The 24,272-nt window shown below is 58.0% G+C and overlaps 3 protein-coding genes across 6 annotated transcripts; 1 reads left to right on the top strand and 2 right to left on the bottom strand.

The window, feature by feature from the left end:
- Positions 1-304: 304 nt before the first annotated feature.
- UBTD1 (ubiquitin domain containing 1) lies at positions 305-4,140 on the bottom strand. The gene is made up of 3 exons (XM_042818435.1): positions 4,065-4,140; positions 1,105-1,332; positions 305-1,014 (listed from the first exon to the last, which is right to left on the bottom strand). The coding sequence occupies exons 1-3, from the start codon at positions 4,129-4,131 to the stop codon at positions 629-631; spliced, it is 681 nt and encodes a 226-aa protein (XP_042674369.1). The 5' UTR covers positions 4,132-4,140; the 3' UTR covers positions 305-628.
- Positions 4,141-4,574: 434 nt separating this feature from the next.
- MMS19 (MMS19 homolog, cytosolic iron-sulfur assembly component) lies at positions 4,575-18,856 on the top strand. Of its 2 annotated transcripts, none has more exons than XM_042818275.1 (31): positions 4,575-4,672; positions 7,472-7,520; positions 8,267-8,367; positions 9,867-9,952; positions 10,301-10,375; positions 10,933-11,002; positions 11,188-11,316; positions 11,548-11,609; positions 11,865-11,951; positions 12,250-12,324; positions 12,605-12,682; positions 13,001-13,139; positions 13,551-13,705; positions 13,910-13,988; positions 14,254-14,379; positions 14,679-14,760; positions 15,113-15,210; positions 15,514-15,654; positions 15,844-15,999; positions 16,225-16,324; positions 16,470-16,572; positions 16,670-16,744; positions 16,878-17,004; positions 17,086-17,186; positions 17,266-17,322; positions 17,434-17,620; positions 17,734-17,816; positions 17,905-18,069; positions 18,152-18,211; positions 18,319-18,419; positions 18,494-18,856. In XM_042818275.1, exons 1-31 carry the CDS (start codon positions 4,585-4,587, stop codon positions 18,519-18,521), a joined length of 3,063 nt encoding a protein of 1,020 aa, XP_042674209.1. In that variant the 5' UTR covers positions 4,575-4,584; the 3' UTR covers positions 18,522-18,856. The 2 variants fall into 2 exon arrangements, with proteins under 2 accessions (XP_042674209.1, XP_042674210.1); XM_042818276.1 differs by lacking the exon at positions 4,575-4,672 and adding an exon at positions 7,119-7,162.
- Positions 18,857-19,023: 167 nt separating this feature from the next.
- On the bottom strand, positions 19,024-24,216 carry ZDHHC16 (zinc finger DHHC-type palmitoyltransferase 16). 3 transcript variants are annotated; one of them, XM_042818279.1, is made up of 11 exons: positions 24,103-24,139; positions 22,593-22,845; positions 22,238-22,432; positions 21,919-22,007; positions 21,661-21,689; positions 21,329-21,462; positions 21,034-21,081; positions 20,363-20,448; positions 19,950-20,073; positions 19,807-19,877; positions 19,024-19,535 (listed from the first exon to the last, which is right to left on the bottom strand). In XM_042818279.1, the coding sequence occupies exons 2-11, from the start codon at positions 22,827-22,829 to the stop codon at positions 19,421-19,423; spliced, it is 1,128 nt and encodes a 375-aa protein (XP_042674213.1). In that variant the 5' UTR covers positions 22,830-22,845; positions 24,103-24,139; the 3' UTR covers positions 19,024-19,420. The 3 variants fall into 3 exon arrangements, with proteins under 3 accessions (XP_042674213.1, XP_042674212.1, XP_042674211.1); XM_042818278.1 differs by lacking the exon at positions 24,103-24,139 and adding an exon at positions 24,195-24,216 and having other exon boundaries at positions 19,807-20,073; XM_042818277.1 differs by having other exon boundaries at positions 19,807-20,073; positions 24,103-24,121.
- Between the last annotated feature and the right edge of the window lie 56 nt (positions 24,217-24,272).

The following is a 24,272-nucleotide window of genomic DNA, read 5'->3' as shown; positions in this document are numbered from 1 at the left end:
CCTCGTGCCGGGACAGTTAATGCGCTGGGCACCAGCCCCTGGGATCAAAGAGGAGGGACAGATGAGGACACATCACACTCCTGGGCACGTGTAGGACCCAGGGCCATGCTTGGGTATCCCATGAGTGCCACAGAGATGGGAGGGAGAGGGGTGTACAGGGGTGACACACAGCGCTGTAAAAGGGGAACAGAGCTCAGACCACTGGCATCCCCCGTGCCCAGCTGTCCCTGCCAGGTGATTCTGGAACGGATGTCAGATGGGCACATGGGCCAGGGGACAGTCCCCAGCAAGTCCCAAAAAGGAGGAAGGATGAAAAGGCTTTATTGATAAATACACAGACTATGTACAGAGGGGAGACATCTCCGCCCGGTACTGCAGCCCCTGGGCCAGCGGCAGCAGGAGCTCGGATGGCAGGTCACAGCCTCTCCCCAAGGGGCAGCCCCACGGCAGGGCCCCCCGGCACACATTTGGTCTCGCACCTTCCACAGCAAATGAACCCACGTCTCCAGCCCACAGCCCTGGGGAGGGGACCTGATGAACCCAGCAGAGCTGGGACACGGCATGGGACATCCCCAAGGTGCCGCCGGGCCTCGATGCGGGAAGGGGACTCCCCGCTCCCCACCGGAGCTCAGTTCCTAGGTGGCAGTGGCTGGTTGACGATGACTTGCACCACAAAATCCTTCTGGATCTTGGTCTCCTGCAGCCGCGTGCGGTCAGTGAGCAGCTTGCCAGAGAAGAACCATCGCTGCCAGGCCAGGTCGATGCCCTCCTGCGCCTGCAGCTGCTTCTTCAGCTGCCCGATGGTGTCGGCCATGCTGGCGCTGAGCCGCAGGTCCTTGCCGGTGGACAGGCGCACCTTGAGGGCGAACTCGCGCCGGGCACTGGGGAGCGGCTCGGCCGGCTCGGCCGCCTCCTCCTCACCCCGCTCCAGGATCAGGTTGACGGGCGGTGCCAGGCAGTACACAGGCAGCTGGTAGCGGTTGCCCAGTTCGTCGTAGCACTCCGTCAGCGACCCTGTGGACAGCGGGGTGAGCGATGGAGTCTTGCAAGGCACCCCCAAATGGGGACCCCCACTCCTGCATCCCCCCCGCCACAACCCCTCACCGTGGGGCAGGGTGATGCTGGCTCCGTCCAAGATGGCCTGGGCCAGGCTGTGGTCATTGGCCTCCACGGCGTAGGCTGCAGCCTTCAGGGCATCCCAGATCTCCTTCCGGCCCTCGAAGGCAGGTGCTGTGTCCCAGAACTCGTCCCGCTTGCTGCGCAGCTGCCCGTCCGTCATGGGGTAGTCACTCTTCCACTTGGGACGCTCCTTCTTCAGGGGCTCATTGCGGCCTGGGGAGGCAGAGGGAGGCTCAAACTGGGGTCTCCCATTTCCCAGTACAGCAAAGGGACCCACGGGCTATCAGGGTTACCCCACACCATGCACAGCGGTGTCCAAGGGACAGATCCCAACACAGCCATGGGAAATGCAGTAGCATTCCAGTAGGGTGCAGGGGGTTCCCTCCTGTGCTATGGAAACGAGGAGTCTGGGACAGCCTGGGGTGGCTGCAGGGCCTGGAGCCTTTGAGGCATAGCAGTATTTATAGCTTGGGGAATTAGCCAGGAAATAAGTCGGTGTGGCAGAGAGGGAAAGGGATTATAGGGACTGAGCTACAGCCCCAGCAAGGAGGGGGACATGACTTCTCCTTCCTTTGCCCACTCCAGGGCAATGCTGTGGGAGGTAGCAGCACTGTACCACACTGAGCCCTGCCAACTCTGCAGCAGCCCCACAGCACTGTGAGCAGCCTCCTGCATGGCAACTGCAGCTGGATGCCATGCCACACAGCAGAGAAAGCTTGTCCCTAGGCTGGCAGCACCATGCTGTGGCAGGGGACACCTGTGTGACCAAGCTGTGAAACACCAGCCCCATGGGAATGGCCCAGTGCCACCAGTCTCACAGCAGGCCGGAAGCGTGGGGTAGGAAGGAGCTGTTGTCACTCCCAGCTGGGCTGGGGACAAAGAGTGTCAACATCTCCTTCCTGTCACTGCTTTCTGTGGGGCAGCCAGCCTGCACCATGCCTGCAGGGGCACAGAATGAGTGGAGTGTGACAGGGCAGGAAGGATGCTGAGTGCTACCAGGACCTGCTGGACAGGGGGAAGCCACCTGCCTGCTTGTGCAACCACCACTCGAGATAGCCACTGCTGCCAGCTCCAGGCTGTCACATCCTCCAGAAGGCTTTTCCTGGGGTTGGATGTGACACATGGCCCACGGCACAGAATGTAGCCACCCTGAGAACTGGGAACTGAGCACCCAAGCAGGGTTGGGCAGGCAGCATCCTGCCTGCACCAAATCCTCAAGCAGTGAGGGCAGCTGGCTGCAGCCAGCACTGCCAATTCAGCAGTCACGGTGCTGGGCAGGAGGGATTTGCAGTGTGGCAGAGCAAAGCAAGGTCAGAGACAGCACCTGCCCTGGGCACACCACCAGCCTGAAGGATGCAGTGAGGATCGCAGAGGAGGGAGCCACCAGCATCACAGCAGCAGCAAGTGGGCCACCACACCATCTTTGGGCCACCAGAGATAGTGGCTGGGGGAATGTCCCCATCTCAGTGAGAGCAGGACATTCTCTCTGCAGCATCAGCCAGACAAGGGCACATGGGGATTAGCGGGTGCTGGAGGTCTCCTGTCCCACAGCTTCATCCTGCTGCTGTCACCTTCATTGCCCGAGAGGTGGCTGCGCTTGTGGCCCCATGCGGCAGCTGGGAGCAGGCACAGGATGGCACAGCAGATAGCACTGCCAGGAAAGGAGGTCCCTCAGAGTTAGGGATGGACTCAGCCAACAGCATGGCTCCCAGCCATCACCATGCCCCAGTTCCACTTCCAGGAAAGGGAAGAGGGCTGCAAGGAAGAGGGATCCAGGGGCTGCAGACAGGCATCCAAGCGGGCAGCGTGGCAGGGAACCCACTCTGTAGGAGCAGGGACAGGCTGTGGCCCCACTGCCACTGGCAGCCCTGCCCAGGTAGGCAGGAGCTAAGCCTCTTCTATTTATTGCTGCCACCCAGCCTGGACCCAGTCTCTAATCACCTTGTGTTGCTCTATTCCCGGCCCGTTGTGCAACTCCATGCCCTCAGGGGGCATGGGGGGTTAGGAGGTGCCCAGCTGTGCTCTCGCTCAAGCCAATGGGACCTGCAGGCAGCCTGCCCAACATGGCTTACCTGCTCCTGCACAGCTCAGCTCATAGCAAGGTTGCTTCCAGATAGACAATTTCCAGCACTCTGGACCCCACAGGGTCACCCCCTGTATGTCCCTGAACATTACCTAGGAGCTGTAGCAGTTCAGAGCCCACAGCCTCAGGTCGCACTGCTAGAGAAAGGAGTGTCAGAGGGGACACAGGGACAGCGAGTAGCACAGGGCACCCGGATCCAAGCCCTCCTCCCAGGAGCATCCTGCAGCGCTGCCTGTTCCGTGCCAGTCAGTACCCACAGACTTCCTCACCAGCAGTGGACACTGTCCTGTGGGAAAACTTGTCCCGCGAGAGACCCAGGCTGTGGGGTCCCCGCTCACGGTGCTTCCTGCTCCTCCCCGTGTGGGTGCAGCGGGCAGGGTGTGACTCACCGTGCCGCCTGCCCGGCGCTTGGCGGGGCCCACTGGGGAACACTGGGGCGCAACGGGGCGAATTACAACAGAGGCAGCGCTGCCCCCGCCTTGACCGGTCCAAGAGTGCCGTGGTGGGGACGCATCAGGGACAACACAGGGACACGCTGGGGACACGAAAGGCTGGCGAAGCACGACGAGCGAATTCCGGCACAGGTATCCGTGGCACTCCGGTGTCGCGCCAGAGATGCGCGCAGCTCGCCCCAGGAGCCCGGCACGGCGCAGCCCCGACGGGACGCACGGAGAAGGAGTAGGGAAATCCCCAGCAAACCAGAGAGGCGGTGCGCCCCGGGGCTGACCCGGGAACCGTGAGGCAGCGGAGCACGGCGGCGGCTGAGCGCCGCTGAGGAGAGAACACCTCCCGGTGCTGGGCGGACAGCTCCCCGTCAGGACACGCCGCCACCGGACACCCCACGACCCCCGGTGCCCCTCACCTGCTCTCTTGCGGGGACTCCCGGCGGAGGGCCGCTCCCGACGCTGCCGCCCCACGCAGCCGCCCATGGCGGGGGCTCACCGTCGGCGGCGGCGGCGCGGGCGGCTCGGCATGGGGCCGGCCCGGCTCCACGCCGCACTCGACCGCGGGGCCCAGCGTCTTGCGACCGCACCGCCCGAGTCCGAACGCCCGAGCCGCCCCACAGCCAAAGCCAACCCTCGCCGCGCCCCGCCTCCCCAGGTGCGCATGTGACCGCCCCGTCGCGTCCACGGCTCCCCGCCGCCGCTCCGCGGGGAGCGCCGCCCACGTGCGCGCGTCCGCTCCTCCCGGCACTTTTGTCCCTCCCGCGCCGCCGTACCCCGACTCTGGCCCCGCCCCCCGGTGTGCCACCCTTCCCTGGGGTTGGGGGGGGACGAGATGAGGAAGGGGCGCTGAGGTCGCGCGCATGTTCCGTGGGCGCTCGGGGCTGCGCGTGCGCACGGCGGGAGCGGCACGGGTCGCTGCCGTGGGAGCGCGGCGTCATGGCGGCGGCCGCTGAGGCGCTCGCTGCTTCCGTCCGAGACTTCGTGACTGGACAGCAGGACGGCCGCGCCGCGGAGTTGGCGGCAGGTAATGGGCGGGGCCCGGGCGAGGCTGCTGGGCTGGGTGCGTGCAGGGCGTCGGGGCGTGGGGCCGCGGGGTGGGGCCACGGGGCTGCGTGCGGGGGCCGCTGAGCCATGTGGCTCGGGGGTACGGCGCTGCGCGTTGGTGGCACGGGGCGAGGGGAAGCGCTGCTGGGAGGGGGCGTGGGGGGGGAGGATTAGGGGCTGCGGGGCGGCAGCCGAGGTGAGGCGGGGTGAGCGATGCAGCGTAGATGTGGGGTTTGGGGGAGCGAGGGCCGTGGGGAGAGTTCGGATTTCGTAAGGCCGATGCAGAGCATGGGATGGGGCCGGCTTGGGCGGGGGAGCGGGACTTCAGGGTGTGGGGATGTGGGAGCTGATGGGAGCGCGGGGCCGCGAGCCGTGACGCTGGGGGCATGGGCACGGCGGGCGCTGCTGCCGACGGTAAGGCAGCCCGCGGTCTGTCTGAGGTGCTCTGGGACGTGCAGCTGTGCTTGGCTGCTCCGGCCCTCGGGTCTGGGGCCTGTGCTCTGATAGCTCCTCTGTGATTTCTCCTTCCCTGCAAGACTCGAGGCATTTAGTTCCCGTTGCTTGGAGCAGCGATTTGTAACTTTGTTATGTTAGGGAGTTTGTAGCTTCTGGAAAGAGGATTTTTAAGGATAAGGGGGTGTGTTTTGTTTCTGGACGGTGGCTTTGGCACATTTTGGAAAGTATTTGAGGGAGCGGACATAGGCAGGGAAAGATAACCTTACAGCTGCTATTGTCATCTGTGGTCATGTTACAGAAGTGCCTGGAGAAAGCTTTGTCTCTTCATAGACCTACAGAGAGAAGAGCTGTCCCCCAGCTCCCGTCAGCCATATGGCACTTGTGACAAACCTACCTTGAAAGGCAGGGGGGCTGGCAGGTGTCCTGTGGTGTCTCTGACCCTGAATAGAGTCATGTGTCAGAAAGTATTAAATTACAGCACATATCCTTGAATGAAAGGAGAGGTTTTTTTCTAACCTCACTGCCTTTTGTGTAATTGTTGGAAGAAACACGTTGAACTGCCTTCGTGTGCTGCTGAGTGCTAAATTAATTGTAACTTGACAGGTAGGAGGGGGAGCTTGGGGCTGTCACAGGCAGTTTGGGCTGTGTAGGTCAGCATGTGTCAGAGAAGGCTGAGTTTGTTTTTATTAAAGCGTGTAGAGAGAGAGAATGCTGTTGGATAAAGCCATTGTGATCGCTGGGAATTACTGTACACACACTGTAAGGGAGCTGGAGAGACATAAGGAGTGGAAAGTGTATGGAAATGATATATGGAAGGATGGCATGTGAAAGTGAGGTGTCAGGGAAGGCTGGTGGATTTCAAGTAAGAACACAGTAAAGGGTAAATTGCTTGCTTCTGTTTAGCCTCGCGCTCTAGGAACATCACCAGAGAAGGACAGCCCTTCAAGTAAGGGGAGCTTACTGGGATGCAAGGTGCACAACAACTGGTCCTGCTGGAGCTGAGCTTGCACTTCATCTGTACTGTGTGTTGCTGCTGCTGCTCTACGTGCTGCTGGGCTCGTGTGTGTCCCTCATGCACAGTGAAATCAAGCAGACCTCTGTGACCAGAACAAGCTTGCTGGAGTAGAGGGAGGGGGTTCGTAGCCACAAGAACATGGTGGTTGGTTGTGGCCAGACCATTGCTCTTCAGCTCTTTCCTGTTGGTGTGGTCACCAGCATCTTTGCCTAAATACTGCATTCAGGCTTTGAAAATGTAGAGCAACTGAGTGCTCACCTGTGGGACTAGTGTGTATCTGACATTCTGCACCACAGCAGAAGTCAGAGTCACAAGCTTGCAGAAGCTGTGCTCTGGAATGAGATGGTGGGATCCTAGGTGTGAAGGAGCACTCTGCTTTGTGCCCAAGCACAGTGCCTGCTTGCTACCATGCTCTTATGTTCCTGCAAGAAGCTTTGCCAGCAGCTCACAGTCTCACTTGAGACACCTCTTCTTCAGCCTGTGCTGTCCATCCTGCGGCCGGCTGGACTCTCCTTCGTCCTCATGGCTCTCCTTGCCATGTCTCCTCTCCCCTCTGTGCGAAGTGGGACTGGAAGTGCTGTCTTTGGAGTCAGGGCTGCTTGCTAACAGAAAACATGGTCATCCTTTCTTCCATCCCCAGAGACCTCTTTTCAATGAACAGCACAATTTAATACTGGAACTAACTGCTTTAGGAAGAGCCAGTAAATACTGGCAACAGCAGGATACACTAGCTGAGGCAAGGCCCAGATGAAACCTTTGGGCTTTCTGATATGTGGGTGCCCCACCAATTGTGTAGGGAAGCCCTCAGCAGGGTGGAGAGGTGAATGCGTCTGGGCAAAGATGGTGAATCCTGGGGACCAAAGGCACACAGAGCTGTTTTACTGGGTGAGTGTCACACTGGCTGTGGGGGTAGGGGCCCTTCTGCTGGACTTTCATAGGATGCAGCAGATCCTTGCCAAAGCCTCCTGAGGAGTGACTCTTCCCCCAGTTCAGCTGCAGGTGAGTGAAGCAACCTGGCCAGGATCTCTGAGTCAGAGCTGCAAGTGCACTCCAGCATTGTGTCGTACTCTAACCACAAAACCATATTTCTCTATGCTCTCTGCCTTGGAGGGAGTTTGTGCAGGTGTTGCTCAGTGTAGAGATGATGGAAGCTGAGTGCTTGTTAATGTCCGGGCTGTTTGGCTCAACCACTGCCTTGTTAAGAGCGTGATTTCTTTTGTCTCCTAGGGAGCATTGGGGAAGCTGCCCTCTGCCTCAGTGACAGTCTGGGAGCCTCTTTGGTTTACTCTTTTTATCTCTTCTCTCCAGGAGTGAAAGATGGAAGCTGGACTATTCTGCAGCTTGTGGAAGCCCTGGGGTAAGGAAAGCTGTGTACATGTTATATATCGTGTAAGGGTATTGTGGGGGGGGATTCCCATACTAAAGGACAACAGGAAGGAAAAGTGTGCATGCTGACATCTTGTCCTGTGCAAACTGCCTTCAGCACCACCAGGCACACATACACCACAAGTGTGCTGTCTGCTCACTGCATGTTGCCCTCGCAGGGCAGCAGGGGCCCGTAAGTCTCTCCTGGGACTGAGGAAAGACAAGCAGTGAGCTGCAGAGCACATTGCAGCTGAGACTCCCTAGCAGGAACTGCCTGACCACACAGTTGCACTGCTCCATGTCATGAGTTGACTGCTGCTTGGCTTTATTTCTGTCTCTGAGCTTTCATGGGCTGGGACTTGGGGGAACCTCATTTTTTTTTTTTTCCAGCTGTCACCTTGTAGGAGGCTTTGTCCTTTTTCATCTCTTATGATTTTGAGAGCCTGATTTCTGGTTGCAGAGCATGATGCAAGACTAATTTCCTTGGTCTGACTTGAGAAGAGGCCTCTTACCTTGGATTTATTGCTATGTGAGGCCAGGTGCTTGTGAGCAGCATGGTCAGGAGAGCAGGAGTCATCTCCTACCCTATGTGCCAGTTGGGCAGCACTGTGCTGCTGTCCCCCTGCCTGGAGAGCAGCTCTTGTTTCATGCCTATAATGTGTTTGCTCAGGGTGCACTTCCTGTGTGGGTATCTCTGTTCACATCAGGCCCCTTGGGTTTTTACCATGTGTGGGCTAGGTTCTGCCTGGAAAACACCGATCCCCGGACACGAGGGCGAGGCGTCCAACTGCTGTCCCAAGTGCTGCTCGAGTGTCACTCCTTGCTCCAGGAAAAGGAAGGTAAGGTCTCCTATGAATTCTGGAATGGTTGTAAGCAGGTTGGGGGCCAAGCTTGTGCCCTGAAAGAGTCTAGCCTGTGTTTGGCAAAGGAATTGATTTAGCACTGTGGCAACTTTGTGCGTATCTCTCGAGTCAAAGTCCAAGAAGGATGTGGGGCCCCACACTGCAGACTGTTTGCCACCTTCACAGCACAATTCAGGCTACTCCCTGAATGTACCAAGGCCAGGTGCTGCAGCTGGTGCCCCTGGCAATGTGTGGGTGCTGTGCACTCAGGCATGCTTGGTGCTGCGTGGGAAGCCTTGGGGACACATCTGAATGTCAGAATCCTTGGGTGGTGATTCACTGCAGGAAAACCATCCTTCACAAAGCGAGTCATGCCACAGCCCTGAGGCCTGCTAAAGTTAACTCTGGGGGATCTCTGTGGCCTGTGGTGGAGGGCAAGTCACCGTAAGGATGAGAGGGGAGAAGAGGGATGGGGTGAGAGAGGAATATTCCCTGTATGTGTAAACAAGAAAAAGGTTTGGCTGTGTTATATGCCTCTAAGCAGCTGGCTGGCGAGGAAAAGCAGTAAGTGCTTCCAGAATGACTTTGGGTAGGGGCATTGCTGGTAAGTTGCTCAACCTGAGCCAGCAGGATGGCAAGACCCATGGGGAAGTAGCTGATAGGCGAGGTGATGAATAGGAAGGGGGAAAGCAGCAAGTGCTTGGCTTGATGTTGATGTAAGTCTTGGACTGGTACTGGGCAGGGCTGTGAGCAGCTGTGCAAAGAGCTACTGGTGTAGCTGGGGTCAGGAATGACTGTGGTAAAGATGGGGTGGCTCTAGAGGAACAAACAGGCGGAGAGGTTTGTCATGAGGCCTGGTGGAATCAGGGGAGTGAGCTGGGTTTTCAGCCGAGTCATTAGCAGCTCTGGAGTAGGACATGCAGAGTCAGTCCCCAGGAGCAGAGCCATCCCATCTCCCTTCGTGGCTCTCCTCACGCAGTCTGTTTCTCAAGCACTGCGTCAGGCTGCCTCCCAGGGAGTGAGTTTCTGCAGCAGCTGTGGGTGCAGGATGCTGCCAGCCGGCTCTTCCAGTCTGCTTCCTGCTGCCGCTCCCCAGGCTGGGCTGTGCAGGCGCCCGTGGCCATGACTCAGGGGCCGGGAACGTGTTGTGGAGCTGAGCGTGGGTGATCTGGGGCTCCTGCTCCACCCCACAACATCCTGCAGCTTCGGCCAAGCAGGCGTCGGCCGCTTCCCAGCCTGTGTCTGCACTCACGTGTCTGGACAGGCCAGGGCGAATGCCTCGCAGGCAGCCCCAGCACCTGAGCTCCAGCAGTGGGTGCTGCCCTGCTGGTCAGACTCGGGGGGTTGCTCCATAGGAGGAGGGGGCAGGTGTGAGAGCCAGGTGTGTGCATGCAGCGGTGTCAGTTCCTCGCACAGTGGTGAATGATGCATTCTCACTGTTCAACATGCAGCTGTGACTCCAGGGGCTAACGAATATTGGTATCTGTTTCTGACAGTTCTGCACCTGGTCCTGTTTTATGAGAACCGGCTGCAAGATCATCACCTCATGATCCCTTCAGTGCTCCAGGGTCTGCGTGCACTGGTGAGCTCATGCTTCCCTGGCTCACAGTGTGAGGATGGCTGCGGGGTGATGCTGGGAGGAAAATGCAACTCATGGCTATGGCTTAGAGCAGCTTGTGGAGCAGAGCCCAGCTGGGCTTACAGCTCTGTGGCATTGCTCTGCCTTGTGCTCCTGCTTCCGCAGGGGAGTAGAGGCTGCCATGACTTTTTAGTGTTCTGGGGCAAGGATTTCTGGCTACCCTTTGGGACAGCACTGATGGTTTTCCTATCTGTCTGCGAGTGTAACAAACTCCTCTCAGGGTAGGAGAGGATCCTGCAGGTGGCTGCTGTACATTCATTGTTCCTATTGCTTTTCTATTCCTATTTCCAGAGCCTATGTGAGGCGCTGGCCCCAGGGCTAGCAGTTTCTATGCTCAAAGCCATCTTCCAGGAGGTGCACGTGCAGGTGAGCAATGTGATTTTCATCCTCCTATCTCTGTTTCATGTTTTCTGTGTCTAGGGAAGGTCTGTCAGCATTCTGCACCAGTGCAGTGTAGCGTGTCCTTCAGCAGCAATGCAGTGTTCCTGCAGAGCTCAGAGCCAGCATGGCTCACTGCAGAGCAAGAGACAGAAGACAGATGAGGCTCCCATTTGGCTCTTGTCCCCTCTTTTGTCAGCCTTGTGGAGACTGTTTCCTTTGCTCTGTTCTCTGGACTGTTTTAGTGGCCCTAATTCCTAAATTCTTCTCCATCTTAAGACTGCTTTTTCTGGAAGGCCTTGGGCAGCACATGTGGCCCAGGTGTGATTGTAACAGTGTATTCTTTCAGTGATAATCAGTCAGTCAGGTTCAGGTGCAATTGTACACCCTCCACATGGTAAATGGGATCTACATGCCAGAAAGCAGCAGTGGAGCTGTTGAGGGGCCCTGCCTGCTTCTCAAGAGCATGTGCATACTCCTGGGTGGTGAGGTAGCAATGCTGCATATATGGAGGTTTGTGTTGATTCCTCTGCTCCTCCTTCCAGTCCCTGATGCAGCAGGACCGCTACACAGTCTACAGCATCATCACCAACTTCATGGCCACCAGGGAGGAAGGTGAGGGTGCAGATGCCAGAACCACTCTGGGGTCGTTTGGGCTAGGAGAATGGCTTGCTTTCTCCTGCTCACAGCGCTCTGTGGCACTGCCTGGAGAAAGCTGGAAGGAGCTGTGGGGCTGGGGAAGCAGAGCTGATTTCATGCAGTGTTGGTGAACTTGATTGTCCTGCACCTTCTTTCTGCAGAGCTGAAGGGCCTGGGTGCTGACTTCACTTTCGGCTTCATCCAGGTGATGGATGGGGAGAAAGATCCCCGCAACCTGATGGTGGCCTTCCAGATTGTGCGTGATCTCATTGTCAAGAACTATGCCCTGGGTGAGCCTGTGTCTGCTGTGCAGAACTGCGTGGGGGCTGTGTTGCTCTTTTCTTTCTCTTTTTCCTTTTTTTTGAGTTGTTGGAGGGATGGCCCTTGGGGCACGAGCGGGACTAAGTTGTGGCTGACATGACTTGGGAGCTGTAGAGCCAGCCTGTCACAGATGCTAAGCTTGGCAGCTGTGTCCCTCTTGCTCACTATCTCTCATCACCCTCTTCATTTTCTACTTGCAGGTCCCTTTGTGGAGGAGCTGTTTGAAGTGACATCCTGCTACTTCCCTATTGATTTTACTCCAGTGAGTGAGTCTGCTGCATGCTATGGCCTGTTTTTTCTGGTGTTTTCTCAGGGTCTCATGTTCCCTCCAGGGAATGGAAGGAGTGGGTGGTCAAGAGTCTTAGCCTGGGTACTGTTGTCTTGTTAGATGTAGTACATAGGCTGATGGCTCTAGAGGTTGACATTGCTATTGCCATGCTGGATATGAGATGATGCATCCTCAGCTGATGGCTGGCCTGGGATGTTTCATGAACTGCTCTCTGTACTTCCCCTCCAGCCCCCCAACGATCCACATGGCATCCAGAGAGAAGATCTGATCCTTAGCCTCCGAGCTGTACTGGCCTCCACACCACAGTTTGCTGAGGTAGGTAGCAGTTTGGGTTCTTGAGCACAGGCTGCATTTCATAATACTGCAACTCCTAGTGCAGCTCTGCATTAAGTAAAAAACTGGGACCAGGAGACTGTGAACAGGCACCCCTGTGTCCTGGTGCTCTTTGTGCTCTACCTGTCCCCGGGGCTGGACATGTGGAGGGTTCTGCCTGTTGCACGTTTTTCTTTTCCTACCTCTGCCTCTCCTGGTGAAGGCTGAGCTTGCAGCCCTGCAGGGCCATGGACAAAGTGGTACAAAGAACAGGATGAGTTTTAACCATCTCTTTCTGCAGTTCCTGCTCCCTCTGCTCATCGAGAAGATGGATTCAGACCTGCAAAGTGCCAAGCTTGACTCCCTGCAGACTCTGGTAAGGAGGCATCCACCACTCCCGACAGCCCACAGCTGGACAGTGCCAGTAACAGCCAACCACAGCCAAGCTCCTCTCCTGTATCTGGCAGCCAAAGACTCCCTTTCAGAGCCCAGTTTACAATTTCCAGGATCCTAGTTAGGCCTGTATCACTCTTTCTTCTGAGTGCTTCACACAGTCCAGCTTGAGCCTGCCAGGGTGGGCAGCACACTGCTCTCTATTTTACTGGCACTGATTTTTTTTTTTTCTTTTTTTTTTTTCTCCTGGCTCCTGTTTACAGACTGCTTGCTGTGCCATCTATGGGCAAAAGGAACTACAAGAATTCCTCCCTAGCCTCTGGTCATCCCTGCGCAGGGAGGTAAGTGCTGCAGAGCCCCTAACAAATGTTCCAGCACAGCTGGACTCCACCTGAGCAGGAGTTCACAGTCAAACCAGTAGAGCCCCATATCTCCCACCAACCCCCACCTGTGGCCTTGTACAGTCCAGATGAAAAGGGGTTTGGGGGGGGGGACAGGCTACTCCTACCAGTGTGTCTGGGGGGCTTGTTGGGTGTGCTTGTTCAAAGCACACAGGAAGCAATACTGGAGCCTGAGTCTCTTCAGGCCATGTTGGGAGCGTGAAGCCTGTGGTTGGGGGTCAGCATTGAGCTGAGCTTACCCCATGGCATTTCCTGCAGGTGTTCCAGACAGCGAGTGAGAAGGTCGAGGCAGAGTGTCTGTCTGCATTGCACGCCCTTTCTGCTTGTCTCTCCCGTTCTGTGCTCAGCTCAGATGCTGAAGACCTGCTGGACTCCTTCCTTAACAGCATTCTGCAAGGTAGGGAGACCTGCCTATCCCTGAGTAGAGTGGCCTGTTGGCACTGCCAGAGCTGCAGGCATCCTCCTAGCCAGAGGAGGTGGTCTGCCCTCACGTTCTCCTTGAAGCCTGTTTCTTCTATTTCTGGCTTTCACAGCCAGCGTTGGCTTCTCTGAGAGAGTATCAGCTGTAGGAGGGAGGAGAAGTAGGAAATACAGTAGGAAGTACAGACTGAATGGAGTTGCTTCCCACTCTCTTTGCAGTGGGATGTCCAAAGCTTTGCTGTGTGCCTTAAACTGGGGGCAGCAGCTCTGCCCAGGAGGCTGCACTACAGCTCAGAGCTGTGTCCCAGGAGCACATCCCAGTCAGCCATGGCCTGCACATGAGGCAGAGGCAGTTCTGCTAGTGTGGCTGATGCCAATCCTATCTCAGATTGCAGGCACCATCTGTGTGAGCCTGACATGAAGCTGGTGTGGCCAAGTGCCAAACTGCTGCAGGCAGCAGCAAGTGCCTCCCTCCGTACTTACCATCGTCTCACCCACAGCATCCTTCCCCTGCTGCTGGAGCAGTACAACAAGCATTCGCAGGTGAGGGGCACCCTGGGTTTGGCAGTCAAAGGCAGCAGGGCTGAGTGCACCCTGTGACTCTGTCCAGCTTGGTGAGAGGAAGTGGGCATCAGCCATAGTGAGTGTCCTTCCCTGGCTGTGGGTGGGCGCCCCTGTTAACCCCATGGCATTGGGCTGAGATGTAGCAGTGACGGAGAGTTGGGTTACACCTTTGTATCCCTGCAGAGCAGCCAGAGAAGGACAATCTTGGAAATGCTGCTGGGTTTCCTGGAGTTGCAGCAGAAGTGGGGACGTGTAGAAGAAGGTGAGGTTTGCTGGTCCTTCTTCTGGAGGGACCCAGACTTCCTTAAGTGTGACCCTGGAAGCTTCAGGCACTGCACTGCCTTCCCTTATACTGGCAGAGAAGAAAAGCTCATTGACTTGGGTGGCTGTGTGTGCAGCCTGCCCCGGGGATTTTGTGTGATTGGATGTGAACTGGCAGGGCATCAGAAAGCGTCTGGCTGGCGCTGTGGTGGTGGCTGTGCTGTGACAGTGAGATGCAGGCAGTGACTCCATGCTTCTGTCTCCAGATGAAAGTGCTCTGCTGTTGCTCCAAGAGACAGTTTGCTCTGTGGTGTTCTCAGCACTCACAGATCCCAGCGTGCAGCTCCAGCTGGTCGGGATCAGGGCGCTGACTGTCCTGGGCTCTTTGCAAGGTTGGTGTCTCACATCCCCTGGGGAGGCAGAGGGGAGGCGTTGCGCTGCTCTGGGAGCTGTGGTCAGCTGCCTGTGCTGCATGTGGATGCACAGGAGGAGTGGCAGCACTTATTCATTCTGTGAGCTCCAGGAACACTTGATTTATCTTGCCTGCTTGTGCTGGGCACCTTGTATCTTTGGAGTTTGTGTGATGCTGCATTGCTAACAGCCTGGACAAGAAGAGGGAAGGATGCTGGCCAGAACACTGGGATCTTAGCCTTTGGCCATGGGCATAATTCTTCTATGGCTCTTGTTCCAGGCTTCCTGTCTCCCTCTCACCTGGAGCTGGTTGTGGATCATCTTGTCCGGCTTGCTCTTCATGAAGAAGATTCCCAGAGCAGGTGAGTGCTGGGCTGACACTGCTTCAGTCACCCAGTCACTGGGAAGAGGAATGAGACCTGGCTCTGCCGCAGAGATGGGCTTAGTCTGGGTGGAGACAAAGGAACTGTGGAAAGTAGAGACCACGTGTGTGTAGAAGCAAAGGATTAAGCCAGGTGGTTTCTGGAATCAGAATTAGAAAGTCTGGGTCTGTCAAAGCAAGGGACCCTACTGCCAATAGGATGAAAAAGGCAGAATCCTAAGAAACGGGTTTCTGGTGGGTATGTTCTGGCCCAGATCTTTGCAGCTGATGCACAAATAGCCCAGAGTTTGCATTGTTTACGTCATCCCTCCTGCTCTCTTCCCTCCTGGCAGTGAAGCAGCGATGGAAGCAGCTGGATCTCTGGCCCCTGTCTACCCAAAAGTTTTCTCTGGGCGCATGGTGCCCAGGCTTGGAGAGGAGCTGCAGTCAGGTAGGACTGACAGCCTTGCAAAGGGATTAATTTCTATTGGGGTGAAACAGAGAGACTGTACCATATGGTTCTTCTCATTGAGGAGTTCCTAGCACACATGCTGTGTTGCTTGCACTGTGTCTGGGGATCACAAGCAGCCTGCACAGTAGGGACTGCCCTTGAGGAGCTGCCCAGTCACAGGCAGGACAGGATGCCTTGGACTTGGCTTGGGCCGTTCTTTTTGTGCTGCTACACTCAAAATTGAGCACTGCAAGGGGGCTGGGAGCCATTCCAACACCTCTCTGAGCTGCATTTCCTCTTTAGAGCGAGAGGAAGAGAGCTCCCAGGATCTCCGCTCCTTGCAGCAGCGCTGCCTGCAGGCCTTGGCAGCCGTGTCCACGCACACCAGCATCGTGAAGGAAACTGTCCCTGTTCTGCTCCAGCACCTCCGGAATGTGCAGAAAGGTAGCACAGCTGGCAGCAGGCAGCTCTGTGCAGCACCCACTCCTCAGGAGATGAGGAGCGAGGGCTGTGTTGCTGACCCCCCTGTGTCCTGTAAATGAGGCCACGTGCCTGATTGCTGCCCTAAAATGCTGGTGTGGATGTGGGGGTGGGTGCAGTGGCTGTTGATGCGATGCTGAATGTGCCCTGCAGGGAGCGAGGCCGGGAATGCCCGGGAAGTGGTGTCAGTATGCCAGAGCCTGCACCGCGTGGCCCTGCAGTGCCAGCAGGACGCGGAGGGCTGCTGGTATTACCACCAGGCAGTGGTGCCGTGTCTGCTGGCTATGGCTGTTCAGGCTGCCACACAAGGTAAGCAGTGCGGCTCGAGCAAGAGAGAGATCAGCAGCAGTGCGCTCGGCTTCCTGGTCCAGCAAAGAACGCTGCTGCTGCCACCCAACGGCAAACGCGGGCACTGCGGGCCCCTGGTCAGAGGCAGAGCACCGGTGCTCCGTGGCATGTGGGTCACAGGGCTGTGCCTGCCTCTGGGCAGTGCCAGTAGGCTCCACCGCTTCCCTTTCCACCCGTTGTTTGCAGAGAGCAGCCACCCACTGGTAAGCAAGGCGCTGCTGGAGGAGGAGGTGCTGACTGCCATGGTCCCTGTTATCAGTGCTGCCACCACTCACCTTAGCCCTGAGTGAGTAGTGCTGGTGTGGGATGCTGGACACTGCCTCGAGGGAAGGGCAGGCTGCGTGTCCCTCTGCTGCTCCACAGAGGAGGTACTCAGAAATTCTCTGGTGACACTCCCAGAGCAGCACATTGCGATGTCTCCTTTCTCTTAGGCTGGCTGCCCAGAGTGTATCTCATGTGGTGCCCCTCTTCCTGGATGGAGAGGTCTCCTTTCTGCCCCAAAACAGTTTTCCTTGCTCTTTCCAGCCCTTCGAGGTGTGTGGGGTGTTTTAATTGGGCAAGGACTCGGGATGTTGGCACAGGCTGCCAATGAGGATCATGGTGATGTGGGTGTGCTGTTCTTCCCCCACAGGATGGGGAGTGTTGGGAGCCACAGAGACGCCTAGTTGCCCTCCTCATGGCCTTTGTCTGTTCCTTACCCCACAATGTAAGTTGGTGAGGAGAAGGGTAGAAAGGGCCTTGGCTGAGCACCATTCTGTCCAGATCCATAGTGAGCTGCATGGGCAGAGAAAGGGAGTAGTAGTGGACCTAGTTTGTAACACACTCCCTGTCTCTTTTAGGTGGTAATTCCACAGCAGGAACGGTTGCTCCGGGAACTGCTGGCACTGAGTTGCTCCTGCAGCTGTCCCTTCACAGCCACCACAGCTTCCAAGTGCTTTGCAGGGCTTGTAAACAAGCACCCAGCAGGTAAGGGAGGAAACGGATTTTGGGGGTCCCTGCTCAGGGCCAGCAGGGAAATGGCTCAGTCTCCCACTTCTGTATCCCCAGGGCAGCAGCTGGATGAGATCTTGCAGCTTGCAGTGAATAGGATGGAGCCTGGCCTTACAGAAGGGCCTCACCGAACGCAGGCACTCACCCTGCTGCTCTGGGTAAGGCTCCTCTATGGTGAGAAGGAAGTGCCCTGGGGTGCCCCAGCTGTGTGATGCTGACTCTGCTCTGCCTGCACAGGTGACTAAAGCCCTGGTGCTGCGCTACCACCCTCTGAGCTCCCATCTAACAGACAAGGTAGGCAGCAGTGAGGTTGGGCACTCCTGAAGGAGCCTTCCCACTCCCCCTGCCTCTGGTCAGCAGCCCAAGTTGCCATGGCTCTCTTTTTCAGCGCTCTCTTCCTTACAGCTGCTGGGCCTGCTGAGTGACGTGGAGCTGGGCCCCACTGCAGCCGATGGCTTCTCCCTGCTCATGGCTGAGTCCCCAGACGTGCTGCACAAGGGCTGCCATGCTGACGTGCGCATCATGTTCCGCCAGCGCTTCTTCACTGACAACGTGCCCAAGCTGGTGCAAGGCTTCCATGGGGCTGGTGCCGGTGAGCAGCTGGCCCCAGCCTGGCCTCACCACTTAGTGCCCCTTTACCCTGGGGATCTGAGCCAGCATCCCCTCCTTCCCCTTGCTACTTGTGACCATCTCTGCCTACAACAGATGTGAAGGCCAATTACCTGAAGAGTCTATCCCATGTGCTCAACCATCTTCCCAAGCCTGTGCTGGTGACAGAACTGCCCACGGTGAGAGCCAGCCTCAGTAAGGGGGGCTGCAGCAGTGCAGGCTGCACAGCAGGGTTACTCACATTTCCAGTGTCATCTCCACCCACAGCTGCTTTCCCTCCTGCTTGAGGCCTTGTCCTGCTCAGACCGTGTAGTACAGCTCTCTACCCTGAGTTGCCTCCAGCCGCTGCTGCTCGAAGCCCCCCAGATCATGAGCCTGCACATCGACACACTGGTCACCAAGTTCCTCAGCCTCACCTCCAGCCCCGCCATGGTGCGTACGCCTCTCTCCTCTGCACCACACCCCCCTCTCCTGTGTCCCAGCCCCTTCCATCCTTCTTTCCTTTCCCTTTCAGGCTGTCCGCATTGCTGCCCTGCGTTGTGCCCACGCGCTCACCAGCCTGCCCACAATAGTGGTAAGTGCTCCTGCTTCCTGCTCCTCCTTGTGCAAGTGGGTCCCAGCCATGGCTGGGGCAGCCAGCACCCTGGAGGGCTCTTGCTGAGAGCAGTAGTTGTCCTCCAGCTGCTCCCATACAAGGCCCGAGTTATCCGGGCGCTGGCCAAGCCTTTGGATGACAAGAAGAGGCTGGTGCGGAAGGAGGCAGTAGCAGCACGAGGGGAATGGTGAGTGCATGGCTCAAGCTGCAGGGGAGTCAGCATGTTTAAGAGGTGGCTGATGGCAGTCTCTGTCTCCACAGGTTCCTGGTGGGGAGCCCGGGCAGGTGAGCACCCTGCATCCCCTCCCTGTGCTTACTGACAATCTGACCAGGATCCCGTCAATGCTGTGGACCCAGCTTCCCTTGGAGCCTGGTATTGCCTGGAGCACTGAGGCTGAAGAATGGAGACCTGCAGGCAGCACCTCCCCTGTGGCCCCTTCCTGGCCCACTGCCCTCTCTTCTGCACCTAGCAGAGGGAAGGAGCTGTGCTGCTTATGACTTACCTGTACCGGGGACACTGAGGGACAGATTTGCCACGTGTGAACTGCACGGGCAGGCTTGTGCACGCAGCTGCTCTGTGCAGCACCCCATGTGTGAGAGGAATAAACTTGTCTGTTTTGGTAATGCTGTGTGGGGTCTCAGCCTGGGCTGCACTGAGACCCCAGTGCCCACAGCTGAAGGGCCTGGGTGCAGGTCCTTACTTCTCCTTGCAAGCCGGAATCATAAGACTTCCTCTGCCCTCAGCCAGCTGTATCTCCCACCAAGGAGAAGAGTCAAACATCTTGTTTTTTTTAAAAAACACAAAACACCTTTATTGGATGCTCTTAAAAAGTCTCCCTGGGGAATGTTTAGGGGGCAGGTAAGCCATCCTCTGCCCCCTGCCCTGTCACGGAGCCACATGGGGCTCTGTGCTGGCCCACATTGGTGCGCAGTGAGGGCAGTACCTTCATTGAGACAGGAATAGCAGCTTTGCCCCCTTCCCCAGGGCTGCCTGCAGCCACTGAGGCACTAATAGAGCAGGCAACCAGGCCTCAAAGTTCCATTTCCTAGAGCTCTGGCTCTGGTAAAAGGTGTGTGCCAGCACACCTGCCTTCCCCCAGCCACTTAGGCCAAACTGAGCCGTGGTTGTGGAGTGGGTCCCCTGTGTCTCCCCTGCCAGCAGGGAGGGACTGCTGCAGCACCCAGACCTCAGATGGCCAGGAGCGGTGCACGCTGCTCGGTCATGCAGGGAGGCAGCTCCCAGCTCAGGCCTGTTCCATGGGGCAAGTGAGGAGAGGGCAGCAGGACACGGGTGAGCCAGTGCCTGTGGGAAGAGAAGCAAAGCCTGCAGCAAAAAGCTGAAGTCATGGCACCACAGAGTGGAGCCAGGGCTGTTATGTGCCAGTAAGGTACATGAGTCCATGGCCCTCAGGTGCCACAACAGCCTCCCTCTCCTGGCAGAGGCTCAGCCAGAGCTTGCCACTAGGCAAAGCTGAGGCAGCTGGAGGCTGCACTACAACTGGGCTCAAAAACTGCTCTGGGTCCTCTGAGCCCTGTAAAGCTGGTTCCTGGGTCCCAGCACCCTTGTGCTTTACCTTGGCACATCCACTCCCAGAAACACCTTCCAGTTATCCCAGCTGCCATAACTGTAGGGGTTTCTGAACACCTGTGGGCCAGAGAGATGCACATCAAGTCTGGCTCTGCCTGGCTGGCCCTCCCACCCTGGGGCTGTGCTTACCTTGCCTTTCTTCTGCAGTCGCTGCCTCTCCTTCTTATTGATGTGCCTCTCAATGCTGGTTTCTCCACGGGTGATGAGGGCAGCATGCCACAGTGTGAGGGCACCCAGGGCCAGTGCTACTGAGCTGAGGACAAGCCACAGCAGGTTGCACATAGGTCTTCACCAGTGTCATAACTGTGGGGGACTGAGGCTGTTCTCCTGAGCAAGTGCAGGTGGTTTGATGGCTTTAATCCCATGTGCCAGGGAGCTGAAATCAGTTCTTGGGAGCCCAAGAGCCAGCAGGGCAGGGATGTCTGTGCTAGAGCAAAGCAGTCTAGCCCAGGGAAGGTGGCATACAAGGGACAGCACAGCAGTGCTGCAGCGGGCCCCACTGCTTTCCCCAGCACCCTCCCAGCCTCTGTAACCCCATTTACCTGCATAGGACCCAGAGGTAGACCACACTCTTGTGGAAAGCTCGCTGGCGGAAGGAGAATGTGGGTGGTGGGGTCTGGTAATACGTCTGAAAAAGGACAGAGAGGGGCACGTTACCAGAATGCTTTATAGTGTAAAGCCAGGCAGGTAGTGCAGTGCTCCTTTGATGAAGGAATCAAGCAGTTAGAAAACACTGGCATCAGAACCAACACAACAGCCAGGGCAAGAGGGAGGCAGCTGAAGACAGCCACAAGACAGACAGACACCACTTGAGAGCTGGCATATGAGTGACAAGCAGTGTGCTGGAGCTCAGGGAGCAGGTCACTGCACCACACAGGAGATGATGCTCAGGGTGAGATGTGTTTACATACTGCCGCTGCAGCTTCCCCAGGAGAGCAGAGCCTGAGTAGCATGCCAAACAGTGGCTTGGCCCCAGTGCTGTTGCTGCCACCAGCCAAAGCCATTGAAAGCTCGGTACATGGGGAAATCAGACCCAAAGCTGACGGAGGTTGTGCCTGTAGCAGAGCTGCCCAGGCAGCCCTAACTCTGTGACTCATGAGACAAGCATGGGGGCTGGTTCTGGCCTCAGGCTTCACTTTGAGAGCAGGATTCAGCCTGCAGGGCAGCTCTGCTCCACGCTGCCTGGAGCAGCTGGGGAGCAGGGATGTCCCACCTGGTTGGCGGCCACCTGCAGTCTCTCCTTCTCAAGTAGTTTCAGTCTCTAGGGGGATGGAAAACACAGGGCACCAGTTACATGGCTCAGAGGAAAGGGCCGTTCCTCTCAAACCTCACAGGGCTAAGGCAGCAGGGACTTCACAGGAGGAGGGAGAGGAGAAGCAAAGTCAGTACAGTGCTAGTGCTGGTTCAGCTTTGATATGCAAGCTCAGCCTAGGGAGACCAGGCAGCCTCTGAGTATGCCAGCACTTCCTCTCCTGGAGCAGATGAGGGGCCATCTCACTCAAACTCACCTCAATGGCTGCATAGGCATCCCGGAACATGTCCCAGCCGCTGATGCTGCAGTAGATGCAGCCCATGGTCATGAAGAGGCAGAAGGAGAAGAAGTAGCGGTGGTTGTAGTGCCCAACACAATTATTGAGCCAGGCTGCCTCTAGGGTTAAAGGTGTGTAACTGTGATGGTCGCTAGTCCAAACCCACCCGATGGGGATCAAGACACCCAGCCAGGCTCTGTGAACCCTCCCCTGCACTGAGTGACTCAGGACAGAAATGGAGCAGGGAGATGAGGAGGAAGCAGGGCTGGCTCCTCAGGAGAGTGCAGTGAGTTAGTACTGCAGAAGGATACGACAATGGTGGTCCATCTTCAGCACACACCTGGGAGGGAGGAGAGCACCACAAGTGTTAGTGCGAATTGCAAGCACCACGTCTGGGAGGGGGCAGCCAGCCCCCTCAGTCCTTCATGCTGTGCTAGAGGCAGGTAAAAAGCCAGCAGAGCAGAGAGGAAGGGGCGCGTTTCTCATGGCTTATGGTGGGGAGGGAGAAGTATCCTACCCCGGGTAGCAGAGGCACTACCTGATGTGGTGGGGAGGCCGGGGAACATTACCTGTTGCAGATGCTGCAGTGATGGGTGCGAGCCGGCTTGGGGGCAATGCATTTCCTGCAGATGGAGACGCCAGTGAGATCGTTCTTGGCCTGCACACAGGTCAGAAAAGAGGATGTGCTCCCAAACCCCACACCATCCCCTGCTCTCCATGTGTTAGCCATACTCCCTCAAACCTGCCTCCCCTCCCAGCCCGTCTGGAGGACGCCTCCTGCAGTGATGCCAACAGGATGCTTCCAGTGGTCAGCTGTACTTAGTCCCCAGTGCCCAGCTGCAAGAGGCTGCACTGCCCATTGGTGCCCAGGCTCAGGCTCAGCCTCACCTGCGGAGGGTGCCCAGGCGAGGTGGTGATGGCCTTGTAGTAGTGGAAGACAATCATGATGAGATTCCAGTGTCCGTAGGCAAGATGCCAGCAAATCCAGGCAGGTGTGTATGTCTGCAGGATGAGGGGCAGCAGGCAGATGTATACGATGGCCACGATGGAGCTTGTCAACCCTATCACCAGTGCCACAAACACCTAAAGGAGAAGGAGTTTGGGTCAGTGGAGTGTGCAGCACCTGCTCCATGCTGAATCCTCACTCCCTTCCACCTGGAGCAGCGCAGCTCAAGCTCTAGGATTCAGTGTCCCCAGCAGCATGCTCGCTACCCCAAACCCCTCTAGCAATGGAGGCACTCACCACACCAAACCAGCGGGTGACATGGTCCACCAGCCAGTAGACAGGCTCAAAGAGGGAGTCAAGCACCACGTCGCTGTCGGTAAAGGAATTGTAGAGCAGGGAGCGGAGACAGAGACGCCCGTAGTGCCACAGCTGTCCTGCCTGCCGCAGCAACTTAAAGCGCCGCCGCCGGCCCAGACGCAGGCACTTGAGGAGCAGGCGCATCACCGCTGCGAACATCCGCTGCCGGCTTCTCATCCCTGCTGAGATGCACCTGCAGGGAAGAGGCTGGATTTGGGCAGGCCGCCCTGCTGCCGCCGTCCCGCGGGGAGGGCGTCCCCTCCTGGGCGTGCTGACGGTGCAGCTCTTGCCAGGTGCCTGCCTGCACAGCGAGGCAGGGCTCTCCTTCACCCTGCACGGGACACAGAGCAGAAGCAGGTGGCGCTGAGCCCGAGCTGGAGCCCGTGTTGCTGCTTTCTTGAGCTCTGCGCATGGAGAGGGGGACACGGGGCTCTCAGGCCTCCGCACCTGACCTCAGATGCTCCCTGCTCCCATCTCGTCTTTCCCAGAGGGGAGGGGGATGGGGACTGACATAGAGAGTCTGACTCAGGGGAAACTAGAGACGGTGCGGGCACCTGGGGCGCTCAGCCCATTCCAGGGCAGGGAATGCTCAAAAACCACGGGGGATCCCCTCACCAGTCTCTCCTAACTGATTCAGAAATGAGGGAGCCCACACAATATACATGCCCTGTCCTCACACCTAGAAGGCAGCATCTGGATGCCACTTCCCTTTGCCTCAGGTTCTGGACCAAGCTGCAGAGGCCACCCCACTCCTATCCCAACCTCACAGCGCTGCACTGAAAGTCCCAGTACCTCTCCTTCACCCTCCCCCAGATCCTCCCAGGACAGTGCCACACTTCGCAGGCACCCCCAGGCCGAGGTGCCGCCCCTCAGACAGCAAAGGAACACACAGCCAAGCGCTCGTCTTCCCATCGAGCCTCTCATCCCACTCAAGGGCCGTGCTGGGAGCAAGGAGGAACCGGAGCCGGCTCCGAAATGAGGCAAACGATCGGCCAGGTCGGGGCCCCCGGGCCTCCGTGCAGGCACGGCCATAAATATTAACCAGCACGGACGACCCGGGATCCTGCCAAGGTCCTGTTCGCCTCGGCACAGCGCCAGGCGGCAGCGCCGCAGCGCAACCAGCAGCAGCGCCGCACCCTGCTCCAGGCACACGCACCGCGCAGCCGGCTGGCGGCGGCACCCAGCCCACCCTTAGAGCGGGGAGGTGGGCTTCGCCAACCCCGCGTGCCACCCCCGCTCCCGGAGACACAGGGCTCAGAGATGCCCTCGCCCGTGACGGACGACGGCAGCTAAGGGGCAGCGCGGCCCAACGGTGGGCAGGCAGCACCCCTCCGCGGGGCCCGCATCGCCACGGGGCCGGGCCGCAGCCTCCCCAGCCCTCCGCTGCGGGCCGAGTTCCCCCGCTCTGCGGCACCCAGCCCGCGGCACCCGGCCCCGGGCCCACGCCCACCTGCCGCCCGCTCCCCGCCGCCCACCGCCATGCCCGGTGCCCGCGCCGCCCTCACGGCCCCGGGCAGCGCCCGCCGCCCCGCGCCTGCGCACCAAGCATGCCGGGAAGCGCCGTCTCCCAGCGCTACACTACGACTCCCAGCGGGCAGCGCGCCACCACTTCTCCCTAGG

The sequence above is a fragment of the Centrocercus urophasianus genome, unplaced genomic scaffold (genome assembly GCF_019232065.1).
Source record: "Centrocercus urophasianus isolate 14NV4802_14NV808 unplaced genomic scaffold, USGS_Curo_1.0 seq_17, whole genome shotgun sequence".
In the NCBI taxonomy this organism is placed as follows: Eukaryota; Metazoa; Chordata; class Aves; order Galliformes; family Phasianidae; genus Centrocercus; species Centrocercus urophasianus.
This window is presented reverse-complemented; position numbering and strand designations above follow the sequence as displayed.